This window comes from Lampetra planeri, chromosome 8 (assembly GCF_965212315.1).
Source record: "Lampetra planeri chromosome 8, kcLamPlan1.2.h2, whole genome shotgun sequence".
Classification (NCBI taxonomy): domain Eukaryota; kingdom Metazoa; phylum Chordata; class Hyperoartia; order Petromyzontiformes; family Petromyzontidae; genus Lampetra; species Lampetra planeri.
In genome coordinates, this window is record NC_136114.1 from 14,353,971 (window position 1) to 14,369,956 (window position 15,986).

General features: G+C 53.9%; 1 protein-coding gene across 1 annotated transcript in view; it reads left to right on the forward strand.

Annotated features, from left to right (window-relative positions):
- Positions 1 to 15,986, forward strand: part of LOC144720391 (low-density lipoprotein receptor-related protein 6-like) — a 67,355-nt gene that overhangs the window by 35,102 nt on the left and 16,267 nt on the right. Inside the window, exons 8-10 of the mRNA XM_078597133.1 lie at positions 446 to 617; positions 14,673 to 14,889; positions 15,537 to 15,826. Coding sequence (XP_078453259.1) covers positions 446 to 617; positions 14,673 to 14,889; positions 15,537 to 15,826 — 679 coding nt within the window. The remainder of the gene's footprint in view (positions 1 to 445; positions 618 to 14,672; positions 14,890 to 15,536; positions 15,827 to 15,986) is intronic.

Sequence of the window (15,986 nt, forward strand, 5' to 3'; positions counted from 1 at the left end):
GGTCGTTGACGCCGGGCGGTCGTTGACGCCGCCGGCCTTGCAACGACGTATGTATGTTGAACTTCTTTCTATGTTGAACTTCTTTCACACCGTACGTAACCAACCCGCGCTAATCACCCGGTGCAAGTTTCTTAAATCCCCCCACCCTCCCCCAACCTTCCCAATGCCTCTGTCCACCCAGCAGTATGAATTGGTTCACCACAGTCAGTATTACTAAGTATGTGAAACTCCCACCACTTCAAAGGTGTCTGGCCAGCATGAAAGAGTAGGCCAAACACCCTCTCCAAGGGGCTCTCTTTAAAGCCCCTTTTCTGCCAGCAATTGGTGTAATCAAGCAATTGCAGGGCCACACCGTCTCCGAATCTGCTACTCGAGCAATTGTGCATTTTGGTTCTGCTCCTCATTTGCACGTGTGTCGCGTGTCCACCGTCGCGCCGCCGTGCAGCTACATGTACTGGAGTGACTGGGGAGAGATGCCCAAGATCGAGCGGGCTTACCTGGATGGGACGGAGCGATCGGTGCTGGTCAACACCTCCCTCGGCTGGCCCAACGGCCTCGCCCTCGACTACTCCGAGGGCAAGATCTACTGGGGCGATGCCAAGACCGACAAGATTGAGGTGCGGCTCTCTTTCTCGCTCTCTGTGCACGCAAGTGTGGCAGGGAGGGGGAGCGGTAGTGCAGCGGTTAACTCGGTGCGCTAGAACCCGGCGACCTGAGTTCGATTCCCGCTCACGGCCACCGATGGATGAAAGGCTTCCGTACGCCATGTCGATCGCGGGGTTTTACTTTTGCCGTACTTTGTCACGCGCATTCGTGCGCTTTGGTGAACAGGTTGGTCGGTGCGGGCTAGGGGGTAGGAGGAGAGCGGAGACCGGCTCCGATAAGCACCCGGCCACTGACGTTAGTCGTGGTTGGGTTATTGAACTCGGGTGGCCAGATTCGCGATAGCTACTCGACCGCTGCCTTTTTTCAAGTAAAAAAGTGTAGAGAGAGAGGAGAGGAGAGAAAGAAAGAAAGAAAAAATGTTCTTGTACCCGGACGCTTTTAGCGGCGGAGTCACGTCAAACAACGCCGTCACGGCGCGCGGCTACCGTGTCGTTTGTAACGCGGGGAGACGAGCGAGCGGCGGTCCGTTTCGGCTTTCTCAGTTGAGCAAACATCCTTGTTTTGATTGGCATGGGAGGGAGGTGCGGCGACGACGCCGCCGCCGCCACCACAATTACCCCGGCGCTCGTGCAACACCTGCACTGTGGCTGGCCCCGGCCGAGCCGTCGCCACGCCCGGGCTGGCTGCCGGCAGGGGAAGGAGGCGACGGCCGTCACGCCCACCGGGGGCCCCCACGCTCCCATACACGACGGGGCGGGGGGGGGGGAGGAACGTTGCTCCACCGCGGTCCCTGTTATTACACAAAAGCCGCTCGCATTCTTGCTCTGAGCCGTAATGCCGCGTGCGTGCGTGCTCGGGTGGTAGCCACACAGTGGCTGGAACTCAGAAGCTAAGCAGGTGTCGAGCCTGGTGCATGCATGGATGGGAGGCTGCCTGGCGTTTCACGATTGGGCGGCTAGGTTCGTGTAGTTTAGCAATGGTTTCTTGAGTTCATCTGTTAGGAGCGTTGAGCGTTTACACCCTCGTTTTGGGTTGCGAGTTTTAAAATCGTCCTCGGATATAGAACGTGCGTTGCCCGATGTTGTCACGTCATGGAAGCGAAGCGTGGCCTGGGTAGTACTGCGATGGGTGACCGCCTGGACTTGCCAGGTGTTGGAGACGTGCGGCCTGCGAATTGGCCTCGAGATGGCAGTCCCGAGTGTCACCCCCTTGTATGGGTGTGCTGGGTTTTCTCCGGGTGGTTCATGCCACACATGCAGCCTAACTAATAATGAAATTGGCCAAACATCACAAAGAAGGCTTGAGACTCAATGGTGGTTTCCCTGGATAAATAAAGGATCTGATGATTATTGTCATTATTCTTGTTCCTTCTCTGAAGGTTGTTTTCACTGTGGCATTTTATTTTCATTTTTTTTTACTTTGTAAAGATAATTTAACAGACGAAAAGACATCGGGCCACATTCCCAACTTGGCAAAACAACCGCAGTGCTTCGCCCAACGCCTTGGCGATTTGCCACGCCGACGGTGATGGGTTAAACGTCGGCATATTTTTGCCAATGAATTCGACGCAAATAAACATTCGCAAACACGTGGAATCAAGGCCAGCGCTCGCTAATGATTTGCGACGAAGATAAAAAAAATTACGCGCACGGGAAATGTTGCAGTTTTAGCATTTTCTGGTGGATGCCTCCGGCCGTAAAAAAAAGTCTGGTTATTTTAATTAATTTCAAAGCCACTTTGGGGAAGGGCTTCGCGGTCGGCGTCCCGTCGCTTTAGCGTTTTCGCGGACAAGCGAGCCAGTGGACATTTTCGTAAAAAGGCAAACTAAATAGGAAATGGCACGCAAGCGATGGCAGGCCACTCCGGCGTCAGCTCGTGGGGCTGCAGGGCTCGGAGATTTGCGGAGGCCGCGGTAGAAAGCTGCTCCGCTCTTTTTTTAACATCTCCCACACGCACCAACCCCCCCACCCACCCCCACACCGTGGGTGCCTGTCATAGGAATTGCAAATGCACCTTATTGTCACAGTCTGTCGGCATCCTTGCCTTGTTTGGCCCAGTTACCCCGGTGCGGTTGTGGCAGGACAGACATGGGCGGTCGTTTTGGGTGGTGGTGGGGGGAGGGGGGGAGGGTTGGGAGAGCGACGGCGTTGAGTGCACTGGGCCTGGGAGGCAGAGCGAGCGGTGGCGGCGAGGCTGGGCCGAGTAGGCAGGCGAAGGAAGGTCTCTCCCTCTCCTCCATTCACTGGGAGTAAAGTGGGAGCTGGGAGAGCGGTGACCTCAGTGACCTTTCTCCCGGAGTAAACGACCAATCAAACAGAGAGAACTTTTGTTCCGAGCGGCGCTTTTTCCTCAGACCGACGCTTCCCATATCGCCGTTGTCCCTCTCTTCACCCGCATTCCAGGCTAAAGAAGAAGGGGGGTTGTGTGCGGTGGGGGGCCGGGGCGGGGGGGGGCAGTGGGGGGTGGGGGACCTTGGGGGCAAGGCCATTGAGCTCTGGGGAATGCCGCGAGTGGCTGGAGCTAAAATAGCCAAACTCGCCCGAGTTTTTCGCTCCCTTTTGATATTCTCTGCCAAAGTCTTTCCAGTCCGCCCGCCGGCAAACTTTGAAGTCCGCTCGCGCCAACTCGCCCGCCTTGCTAAAAAGGCCATTTGGTCGGAAGATGTCTTTGCCCGTCATGTCCTTTAGCTCTGCGCGGAGTTAGTTTTGTCGTTGCTTGTTGGCAAAGATTTCTTTTTCTCGCTCTCCTCCTCCTTATCCCCCCCCCTCCACGCCGCCGCTGCTTGCTCCGGGTCCACCCTCAACCCCTCGGTGTTGTCTGCTTGGCAGTCCTCCAGCGACGTCCCTTTTAATCTTTCTTTAATCTTAGCGCGCCGTATTGTCGGTGGCGTGAGGGCGGGGAGGGGAGGGCCTGTCGGGTGGCGGTGGGGGCCGGGAGTGGGGGGGGAACGGGCAGAAGGAATGCCGCCTAACAGCGGGGAGGAGAAGGCCTTGAACGTGGTTCTTAAAGCACATTAAGAAATATAAAGCTTTGAGAGAGAGGGAAAAAAACACGCTCTGCCTGCAAAAATAGTGGAGGTTTTTTTTCCACCCCCACCCCCTCTCCCCTCTGCTGTCCTGCGTGCGTTGGGTCTCTCTCTCTCTCTCCCCTCTCCCCCCTCTCTCTCGCTGCCTGCGTTGGGTTTCTCTCTCTCTCCCCCCTCTCGGCCTCTCTCGCTGTGTGCATTGGGTTTCTCTCTCTCTCCCCTCTCGGCCTCTCTCTCTCGCTGCCTGCATTGGGTTTCTCTCTCTCTCTCCCCTCTCGGCCTCTCTCTCTCTGCGCGCATTGGGTTTCTCTCTCTCTCTCCCCCCTCTCGGCCTCTCTCTCTCTCGCTGCCTGCGTTTCGTTTAAAGCGAGGGCTCGCCGAGTCGGCCGGCAGGAATGTGGGTGTGTGGGTGTGCGAGCGCGAGCCGAGCGGGACGGGCGTGCCAACGTTTCCCACCGGGACGGAACAACGGCCACACCGCGGGTGCCGCTCAATTAAGACGCCCCCGCAAACGAAACGTTACCGGCGGTTGCGGCCCCCCCCCAACCAGAACCCCCCCCCCCCCCCCACGTGAGTGGACGTCGCTCGCTTCGCGTGTACGCTACCTCCTGCCCAATTGATACCGAGTGCCGATCTGAGCCGGCGAGAGGCCTGGCGGGGGCATTTGATCCAACCCCCACGTCCACCCCCTGCGATTCAATGGTTTTTATCGTGACTCAAGGTTGCAGTGTGATGTAAGAATCTACTTTCTTTCCCATCGCGTTCGTGTGTACCAATTGCACGGACCTGCAACACGAGTCAATCGAACAAGAGCGTAGCGTCACGCACACGTGCGGGATCCCATGCTCGCGACTCGATCGCACCATCGGCCGATCGTCGCGCGGTCCCCACCAGACAGCGGTAAACACCGCGGAAAATGTTGTATGTATGTTGAACTTCTTCTGCACCGTACCTAGCCAACTGTGTTAAATCAGAAGTGCGGGGAAAGGACAACAAACTAAATAGAAAAGGAGGTTCTAAAAAAATGTGTTTTGAATCCAGACGTAAGAATGCACAGCTCGATTGACTTTCTAATATCGGAAGGAAGAGCGTTCAAGGCGGTCCGCAGGAGCGCGTCTGAAAGCGCGCGATGCGGTGACCGTCTTTGTTCGACGGCTAGCCAATAACCGCTGCGAGGACTTGCGGGCGAGAGGTCTGACGCAGCTCTGCGATATCCGCTTCCATGGGCCGTTGTTTGACGCGAATGGTCGTTGCCCTCTCTGCGAGATATATCTAAAGGGATGCTTTTGTCACGTGACACGGTGTTGACGGCTCGCTCCCGTCGGCCGACTCGTCTCATCCGGACCGTGTTCAACCGCCGTGCCCAGCTCTAAACGGTGTCGGAATTTTTATTCATACTGGAGGAAGCCAATCGGCGATGAATTTCTTTTCGCAGATGTGGGGCGGGTCCGAACGTTACAACAACAAACAATACAAAAACACGATAGGAGTGCAGAGTATAGGAAAGGTAAACAAATCACTTAAAATAGATATAACAAATGAAACAAACAAAAAAATACCTTACCAGGTAAAGCCCCCATTTACCTTATTTTACAGAAGCTACCTGGCCCCAAGAGATGGCTCAACAAAGTGGCTTATCATCATGTGGGACTTTATAGCAGCCAAATAACCCCAATGCATGTTCCTAAACACTTCCCGTGCTGCTTCTTGTCACGCAGCACTTAAGTCTGGAACACACTTATTATTATTATTATCCCATGTTGTTGGTGTGTTATTGTTACGATTCTTGTGGGGAGTGGTCGTGTAGCAGTGAGCGTGCTGCCCTGCTACGAACTCGGCGACCTGAGTTCGATTCCCGCTCACGGCCACCGATGGATGAAGGGCCTCTCGTAGGCCATGTCTGTCGCGGGGGTTTTACTTTCGTCGTATGAACAACAACGGTGATGATTATCTGAACTGGTCCTGGGCCTCCCCTGGCTGTGTATATACATCGCCACTGGGAGACAAAGGTGATCGGGCGTGGTGCTGGCCACCCAGCCCCCCGTGTACCGTGCTGGCCTTCACATGTGCTCGCCAACAGCACTTGCCCCAACAATCTCTTAAGGCTATACGGGCGATCTTTGTGTTTGGTGTTGTTACTGTTCCTTTCTTTTATTTTTTACATGAATTTTTTCTTCACCCCCCGCCCCCCCCCCCCTCTGGACGCACTGCATTTTGTAGCCGGGAAATGTTTTGCTGTGCGGCCAATGATCTGTGCCAGCAAAACATGGGCGTTGTTACCCTGCATTGTGAAACACACAGAATACAACGTAGCATACGCTGTTAAGTTGTTTTGTGTTAGGGCACGTGACCTTATGCTCGGATCTATTAATAGATTTTATTATTATTATCATCTTTATTATTTTTAATACCGTACAACAATGTATACAATTACACCGAGAGACAGAGGGAGCACACGGATCTATAAAAACTATAAACGAAACTATTTTTATTTTACCAGGTAAGGCCCACTGAGCTGTATAGCTCTCTTTCAGAAGCAACCTGGCCACAAATGATGGCCCAACGAAGTGGCTTATCACGTAGACATTTTATAGCGGCCATATATTCGAAACGCACGTTGATTCGAAATGTGGAGGGAAAAACCGGAGGACCCGGAGAAAAATCCACGCGACCACGGGGAGAGAGACGTGCAAACTCCAAATTAGACAGCATGCGTCAGGATTGAACCCACGACCTCCTGTGCACCAGGCCAGGTAGTTGATATCAGAGGACTTGCGCAAGTTGGAGACATCCGGTTGACTGTCGTGGGCAGACCTGGGCAGGGCACGGGGACACCCACCGATGGGCGAGACAAACGACAGCCAAAGAGCGGCAGCCAACGAAGAAGGGGAACACGACCGAGAGGACGTGAGCTGTGGGAGAAGGAGCGATCGAGATTGGCTCGCGGGCCCGGTGCCCGTTGGATTGTGGCATCGCGATACTGTGGAGTAATTTTTTGACACTTTGGCATTCGCGACCCAATATTTTTTATTTTTATTGGTGGTGGTGGTGGGTTAATGGCACATGTTTACGTGACGAACCCAAAAACCTTTAGAATGAATATTATGAACTGTTGGGGAATGGCGACGGCTTGGGTTGAGAATAATCCAGCGGTGGATAGATCACGGTTGATGGTGGCTACGATGATGATGGCAAACGGAGTCAGAGATGTGTGGAAGCCCATCGCGGGGATTTGTCTGTGCGCGGCGTCGTCCCTGGTGTGTGACTGTGCGCTTGTTTTTGTGATCGTTGGCAGGGTGCTGAGAATACCAAAAGTGAAAAGCGTAAAAGGGCCTAACGTTGGTAATGGGGGAGAGCAGCAGATTGTTTTGAAGCAGAGGGCATCCCAACCAACACGATCTCATATCCCCCTGCCCATAACGTTAAAAAGCTAGCCAGCCAGACCCTGGCCTAAATACTAACAAGCTAGCTAACTGGACCCTAGCCCAACCATATTTATGCTGAACTTCTTTTGCGCACCATACGGAGCCAACCGTGCTAACTGGAGGTGCGGGGGAAGGACAACAAACTAAAGACTAAAAGCAGTTCTAGATTTAAAAGTGCATAGCTCCAGTGCTAACGAACGAACCATCCATACCCCAGCCCAACTACTAACAAGCTCGCTAACTGCACCATACTCTAGCATTTTCATCGTGTACTGCCATGAATGATGGCTATGGGGAGGCCTTCACCTAAACAGTGCAGAGAACGTGGCTGATGATAATGATGACGATGAATCTTGGGGGTGGTTTTGAAATGTTGATGGAGCTTTACCTAATTAGTTGGACTGCCCTTCCGTGAACGTATTGACGACGACGACGATGCGTCATGTGGTTTAGCCGTGTGCGCCCCGGTCTGCCTCGCCTCCCTTCACCTGGTGGCAGCGGTTGTTAGGTAGCTGTAGTGGTCGCGTTCCACGCTGGTAATTTGAGGCTAATCGCTCATTGCGACTCCGCATGCAGTTGCCGGCGGGCTGGGGAAGAATGGTGAAGGGAGGGGCCACTGGCACGCCCCCACCCCCTCCCCACCCCACCCCCTCCCCACCCCCTCCCCACCCCCCCACCCCTCCCCATCACACGACGCTGGGCAAATTGCAGGAAACGCCAGGTTTTGCCGCTGCCCGTTAAGATCGTCGGCACCGGTGTGTGCGAATCGGCGAAACTACGCTCTGGACTGGTTTGCCAAGCGGCACGACGCGGTCGGAACGTGCGTGTCGCACGTAGCAGCCCCCGTGGTCGATCCGCTGCTGGAAGAGAGAGAGAGAGACCCCATGCCGTGCGAGTCGTGTTTGACCGCGCACTTTACTGCCGCTGCTCAGTGCGCGGGTTTGGTGAAGGCGGGGAGCCGTTGACGTTGGGGCGTGGACGTAGTGCAGTGCAACAATGGGCAACGTTACCCTGCCGTGCGAGCGCTGTGATGGTCACTCGTCCACGTGCTGTCTAGGCTCTCTCCAGCTTAGCTTCAAAGATGTCACGAGGTCGGGCGGGCATTGGGTCACGTTCAATTCATCCGTCGCGAGCTTCAAATGACCGATATTCATTGATGAACCAAAGCATCTTGTTACACTCCCAGAAACTCGGCGTGCGATTATTCGTCAGTTGATTGATTTTAAATGTATCGATAAACTTGCGATGCATGCATCGAATTCTTCCCCGAAGAATCCGTTTCAGGCTAATGGAGAAAATGAGACGGAACAAAAAAAAGCAAGCGCCCATACACACCAGACGGTTCGGACGAGGTGAAAAATAATTAATCAACTCTCATATAGAATCACGGCCCACCTAGTGGTAGAAATGTCACATTCCTCTCATGGCTACCACTGCGACTGTGATACAATGAGAGGTGGCTTGGAGTCTGCGTGTCTCTCTCTCTCTCCCCTTGGTGGCGTGGGTCCTCCGGTTTTTCCCTCCACATTTTAGAAACAACATCGCGCGTTTAGAGTACAGTATTTAGCTGCTGATATAAATTTCCATACGGCGATACGCCACTTATGAGCGATTATTTGTGGCCAGGTCGCTTCTGAAAAAAAGTTATGTAGCAGCTCGGTGGGCCCTTACCTGGTAAAAGAAAAAATAGTGAAAGGCGACTTGCAACAAATTGGTTCTCAGTTCATTAACCTTCGGAGTGATGATGGATCGAGTCAACCTCCGACCAGGATTCGAGCTCCCGGCTTTCCATTTGGAATTTCCGTACCCTGCCCCCAGCTACAGGCGCCATGTGGCCAACAAAGCAAAGCAAGGTTTGAACAAATTATTTCATTGACTGCTGCTGCATTGGCAGTGGCGCACAAGCACAAATAATAACAACAAAGAAAACTCAACGCGTTCGTTCATAGTAACACTGTGTGTCTTTAAAAGTAAACAAAAATATATAGCAGATGATGTTTCTTTGGCAATGGCTTTTCTTCACAGCACATTTTTGAGTACGGGTTTTCTACATCCCACCCACTTAGGTGCTATTTTTTTCCCGAATCCAATTCTGGAAAAAGGCTCTCGAATGAACCCCGTTCGTTGTGCCTTCCCGGGCCTCTGCAGTCAGTCTTTGAAGAGGCATTCGACTCGGCCCAAATAGATGCAGTCTTCCAAGCTCTGAAAACCCAAAGTAAAATATCGATTATTTATTTTCTTCCCTTCCACACCCCCCCCCCCCCCCCCTTAATATGTCCGGGCGCTGTCTGGGTAGTGCGCTCTCAGCTATCATCGTTGTCGCACCACGACACGATCGCATCTTCTTAAGTCCGTTTATTCCGATTCGCTTCGTCTCTCTTGAGACATGAGTGGAAGTGCGCCACACAAATACATAAATTATAATTTATTTTTATTATTTCCTTTGTAACCCCCCTGTCCCCGCTGTGCCGAGCGGTGCACCACCCCGCGCGCTGAAGAGAATGGTCCCCAAGAGGGATGATCTCGGCAGAATGAGTTTTTTTTTGTCTTTGCCCGAAGTGGCTTCAGTGGGCCTCTTCATCCACCTTAGAGGCAACACCTGTTCGTTGACTTCCGAGGAGAGAAGAAAGAAAACGGGAGGGAGTCCACTTAATTGCAGGAAAAGGCAACAGAAGGTAGTTTTCCTGTGCCCTTAATGGGTCCGTGCCGTCTGGTGATGTTGATTGAATTTGGTTTCTCATGTGGGGGGGGGGGGGGCCCGGAGCCGAGCTCCCCCCCCCCTCCATCTGCACGTGGAATCTGCGGCCGCACTTTTAAAAGGGAAATCCGGCCAGGCGCCGCGATGGCAAGATGTTCGCTACCTCGCCTTGCATTCAGGAGGTCGTGGGTTCGATCCCGACACCGACGCCTGCTGTATATTTGGAGTTTGCGTGTCTCTCTCCCCGTGTTCGTGTGGATCTATGAATCACTGTGAGGTGGGGGGGGGGGCGACCACCGGGGCAGCGCCGTTCCTTTCAGGCTCGTCGGCTCCGAACTTCGACCGCCAAACTCAGAAGCGCGCAATTTGCTGCTGGGGTTTTCGCATCGAGACGGGCGACGTGTCCACAAAGTGGTGACAGGGCCGATCGCGATTCCCATGAAAACGCCACAAATCCGGGAGTGCCGACTTAGACTCGTGGGTCCTTTCTGCTTCGTTTCCTCACTTCTGCATCGCTCCGGGTCGGGAGGGTCAGAGGTCGCGGCTAACGACGGGACCCGCTCGGCTCCTCATCTTGGGCTGACCGCTTGCCACCGCGCGTCGCCAATTAGTCACGTGATGCCGTCCAGATGGCCGTGGAAACTTCGGGAAGGGTGGGGGATGGTGGTGTTGTGGTGGGGGGGGGCCTTTCCTTCTGGCGCCAGAGGCTGCTCACCCCCCCACCTCCTAGGGGGGCGGGGAGGGGGCACGTGGACAGGGGAGGAGACTTGAACACATCCAAAGCTACTGGCTGCGTAGCTTTCTCGTTCGAGAGCACAAGCCATGCAACGGTGTGCTTGTGTGTGCTCGTGCGGGGACCGGGGTGGTGCATTGGTATGTGCACTCGGCACTAACGAACTTGTAAACCTGGTTAGATTCCCGGCTGTGGCTAATGGCAGTGGCGAGCGATATCCGAACCGGTTCCTGGGCCTCCCCTAGGTCGACTCGCCCCCTTAAAATGAAGAGTATGTGGTGCGTTGTATTTACATTGGGGAGATAAAGGTGGCCGGGCGTGGTGCTGTCAACACTACCCCCTCGTGCGCCGTGCTGGCCTGAATAGACGCTCAGTAACAGCACTTGCCCTGACCGTCTGCGTAGCTATGCTGGGAAATGTTGTCTTTGTGTGTCTGTGCAACTGTCTGTGCAACTGTCTGTCATTGTCGATGTGTGTACGCACCTGTGTTTGTATGCATTCCTTTGTGTGTGTGTGTGCGTGTGTCTGTCTACATGCTTGTGTGTTTGCGTCTGTGTGTTCCTGTGTGCGCGTCTGTGTGCGCGTGTACGTGTGTGTGTGCGTGTGGCCCTTGCTTTTTGGTTCTGTTCATTTTTTTTTTATAAAACCACAGCACGCATTTTTGAGTAATCCGCTGTTATTTTTTTAATCGAGCAATGACTTTTTGGCGTCCGCCTTATCGTTTTGGCCATCATTCGGAGCATTTTTTATGCAATTTCCACAACTAAACTCCAAAACTTTTCCACAGTTATACCACAGCCACCTAGCTCAAGTACGGTATGTACACTTCATAATTAGTTTCTTTTGGGATTAAATCGTTGTGTGGGTTATAATGCCAATTATTAACTGAAACACTCCCACCACCCTCCAAATCCGGTCGAGCCCACGTTGTCACGGCGTGGGCCAAATACGCCAATTGATTTGGTTTATCAGCATAACCGGAGTGTTTATGGGTGCCATGGTGGCAAGATGTTAACTACCTCGCCCGGTATACAGGAGGTCGTGGGTTCAATCCCGACCCTGACGCCTGCACCTTCTCCCTGTGGTCCTCCGATTTTTCCCTCCACATTTATAAACATGCGTTTTAGAGTATTTGGCTACTATCAATTTCCACATAAGCCACGTCGTTGAGTGAACCTTTTTGGCCAGGTCACGTCAGTGGGCCTTACACTGGTAAAATAACAGAAATTGTTCAAGAGTAATAGTTTTAGTAGTTGCAATGAAACATTTTGACATTTTCTACGTGTCGTTTCGCTGGCGATTGCATCCAGCACCATCGGCGTTTGCCGAGAGGTGCGACCTCACTTGCGAGCGCTCGTGAGCGCTGGTATATCTTTTGTGTGGTGCCCGTGCAGTCGGTTTGCGCGCGGCGCTCCGAACCCAGCCATCCCGAGTTCAGTCCCCGCTCGCGGCCGACACCGGCCAAACGGCAATGTCCGTACGTCAACGTGGTAACAACCGGCACACACACAAAGCTAAAGGCAAATAGAAAGCGGAGCGATCAATGACATGGACACGCTAGTTTCACGATTGTCATCGTAGTGCTCTTGTGATGACATCAGAACGGTGCCGTGATGACTGTGTAATGACGCGTTGGTGTGACTCGAGCGTGCCGTGGCCCTGTGTGCCTGATAGTCACTTCAAATTTCACCACCCCAACGTGAAGTTTTCACACTCCTGTAGGACAGCCCAGGATGCACAGCTTGCGCATCCTGGACTGCAAGATGAGAGCCGTTTCTTTTGGTCATGTCTTCGCCTAACCCAGGATTGGGGAAGACATGCCCCACGGCCACTTAGAAACTCGCCCGCCACCGATGCTTACCCGTCTGCAATCATCTTTGCTGCGCTAATCGGGTGCGAGAGGGGAGCACCTTCAGCATGGCAACAGCGCTGTTGTTCCCAACACTGGCGCGCTCCGTCGCTTTGGTCACCTGCCCCTCTGCGGCGGTGCCAGAGGTGGCCGCGATGCTTGACGGCGTGCGCTCCGACAAATGTGCCGGGGATGCCCCGTTCGGCCGTAGCCCCTCTCAAAGAAAACCTCCTGCATCGGTCCGCTTTCGAAATCGGCAGCGGAGTTTTATGAGTTTGTAAGACGAACGAATAGAGGTCACCTAAAAGTGAAATGCCCCGCCGCACTCTCAAACCGCCACAGCAGCAGACTCCCCCCGCCTCCCCCACCCCCGTCCGCACCCCCCCCCACCCCTCCTTCCCCATCCTCCCACATGCTAGCATTCCAAACAGCACGCCAAAGCACACAAACATCCCAGGCATTGGGGTCCCATTTTTACCACTTTCTCCCCCGTCCACCACGACGGACGGACGTTAACCAGTAACAGATTGTCGCGAAATCGGCTCCAGGTTTTACAGTGGGGGTGGTTGGGCACGCGCGCACGCGCCCGTGTGCCCGCTCCCGTGCCGCCTTGTGCGGTTTGCGCGAGCGCTCGTGTGCTGGTTTTGTAGAGGGACTGCAGTTGGCTGCGGTTGTCCGGGGGGGGGCGGGGGGGGCGAGGAGGGGGGGTACGGCAGTAATACGCCAAACAGGGGCGGGACAGGGGCGGGGGGAGCATCAATGGCCCCCGCAGGCCGAGATACGGCCCACAGCCACATTTTGTGTGGCCCGTCAATTGATTTCGTAAGGCCCACAACTGCTTTTCATTCTGCCTAAAAATGTGTTTCATACAGCACGGAAAAAGCTTCCGCAGACTTCGCGAGGCTTTTATCAGATGGAACGACATTATTATTATAATTGTTAATATTATTATCATTGTTGTGCCCGTTTAGAATTGTTTTAAATTGTTTTGGTGGACAATTTAATCTCATGTTTGCTTTTCAAATGGCTGCTTTCCTTTATGGCCAGCAAGCTAGTCAGGATCATGCGGTCCCTTTCTGTTTGTTTTTGGACTCAAACAAACTCATGGGAAACGCCTGGTACACAGATTATCCAGCAAAAGTTTGCTGCAATGTCATCAAATCGCAAGCCCTTTGAAGGAACCTCATTTAACCTCGGCCGTTTATGGGCTTTTTTGTTACACGTGTTTTAATAAGGAAGTGAAACTTGCACTGCCCAGCGTGGCGAAGTGCAGTCTTGTTCTCCTGTAGCACAGCGGTAGTCGCGTTCCTGAAGAACACCGCATTATGGAGCAATCGCATTATAATAAATAATATAGGGGGTAAAGCACGGTCCGCGATAACACGCGAGATGCGTGCGCAGGCCGGACAGAGACTGATGCGCGTGGGTAGAATCTAGAGGTATCCAGCAGCATCCCAATGCCCTGTGTGATGATGATGATGCTACGCCGAGGCAGCCGTACGACCGCTTGTTCCTACTCGCGTGACGTAGCTCTGGTCACTAGAGGTGCGATATATCCAGTTCCCGTCCGTGTTTTCAAAAATGTGTTCCCCGATACATTCATCGCGTCATATATCCAAATCGCGTGATGAAAACACCACGTGGCGTTATAGAACGGACTGTACGGTCAAACGACCTCCACGACCTGCACAGCATAGGAGGGTGCCTTCATCCAGCAGTGGATTTACCAAATGGGGGCGGCACGTGGAACCGGATCGTGTAAATGCAAAGACGCAAGCGATTATACGCAGCCGCTTTTTGTAAGGCGAAAAGTATGAAGTCTTGATTGTAAAGGAAGGGCTGTTTGAGGTGGGAGTGCTACATCTCTGATGTGTCACCGTTTGGTTTCTGAGAGATAAAGACCAAGCACTTTGTGAAAGTAAATTGCGTGCATTTGAGCACAAGCGTCTGCAATGGATGCTAGGAGATTTGTGGCAAGATGAGATGAGAGCAGCAAAAAGATTGTGCCACGCAGGACGTGGGTGCAGGAGATAGGAGGGCTGGCCACCGAGACACGGATATTGGGAGTGGCATCCACATGGCCCAACTGGACACGTGCAAAACCTACTGGGGAACCTCTCTGAAAAATATTTTCACAACTCATCGGATTCTGCCAATCTATATATAAAGATTCTGATTCTCACCTAATACCAGGCCGATGGGTTGGGGCTACCGTTCGGGCAGGCCGTGGATCTGGCGGACCGTGGAACGCATTTGCGAGGTGCGGTGGAACTCCCGCGCCTTCAGTCCTCGATCTTTGTGTTTCGTTGTTGCCGTTGTTCCCGTCGCCTGCGCAGGTGATGCGCGTGGACGGCACGGGGCGGAAGGTGCTCGTGGAGGACAAGCTGCCGCACATCTTCGGCTTCAGCCTGCTGGGCGACTGGCTCTACTGGACCGACTGGCAGCGGCGCTCCATCGAGCGCGTGCACAAGCGCACGCTGGTGCGCGAGGTCATCGTCGAGCAGCTGCCCGACCTCATGGGCCTCAAGGCCACCGGCACGCGGCCGCTGGGAGGTGTGGAACGCGTTTGAAACGAAGATCCGTTCGCTGTTTTTTTCCGTTACGTTTCGAAGTGAAAAGAGAAAGGGCCGTACATACTTTGGGTCTTGGGGGAAAAATTACTGCGGATTGTTCGGAAAGGTTAGAATATTGTAGGGCGTGATCATATCTTGTATAACTTTAGCCTTACCTTTAAATCGTAACCAAATGAACCACCAATACAGACTGCTGCCCCCGCATAGATAGCCACCCAGACCATAGTCCTTCGTCTTGATTCTGACAAACCGCCCCCATCACGTTCACAAAACTATTCGAGCAGCGCCTAGCCCAACAACTTAACAAACCAGCCAAGCAGCCCCAACAGCACTAGTTACAACTCTAACTGTGACCCAGCACTCCAGGACTTTACGCAGTCCCATTTCTCTCCTCTAGTTCCTTTGTCCCCTTTACGCGCTCGCGGTTTCTGTCGTACGTTACTTCCCGGAAGGGCCGCGTTGTGGACTAAATCCTCCCCCCTCCCCCTTCCCACGCGTCACCGTTAACGACGCATCTCCTGACCTCGATGCCGCCTTTCCTCTCTCCTCCTCCTCCTCCGCTCCCGCCACAACCATGACCCCCGACCCCGACCCTCGCCTCCACCAAACGGCCGCCGCCGCTTGCAGGTACCAACCCGTGCACCCTCGACAACGGCGGCTGCAGCCACCTGTGCCTGTACCGGCCGGTGGGGCCGCGGTGCGCGTGCCCCATGGGCCTGGAGCTTCTGGGCGACATGCACACCTGCATCCTGCCCGAGGCCTTCCTGCTGTTCTCGCGCCGCGCTGACATCCGCCGCATCTCGCTCGAGACGAGCCACAACGACGTGGCCATCCCACTCGCCGGCGTCAAGGAGGCGTCCGCCCTGGACTTCGACGTGAGCGACGGGCGCATCTACTGGACCGACATCAGCCTCAAGGTGTGCGAGAAAGAGGGGGGGTGGAGGAGGAAGAGAGGGGGGGTGCCCAGATGATCGAGGTGTTTACTCCCCTCGCCTGGTATGCAGGGGGTCGTGGCTTTGATCCCGACCCTGATGCTTGAATTATTTGGAGTTTGCGTGTCTCTCTCTCTCTCCCTGT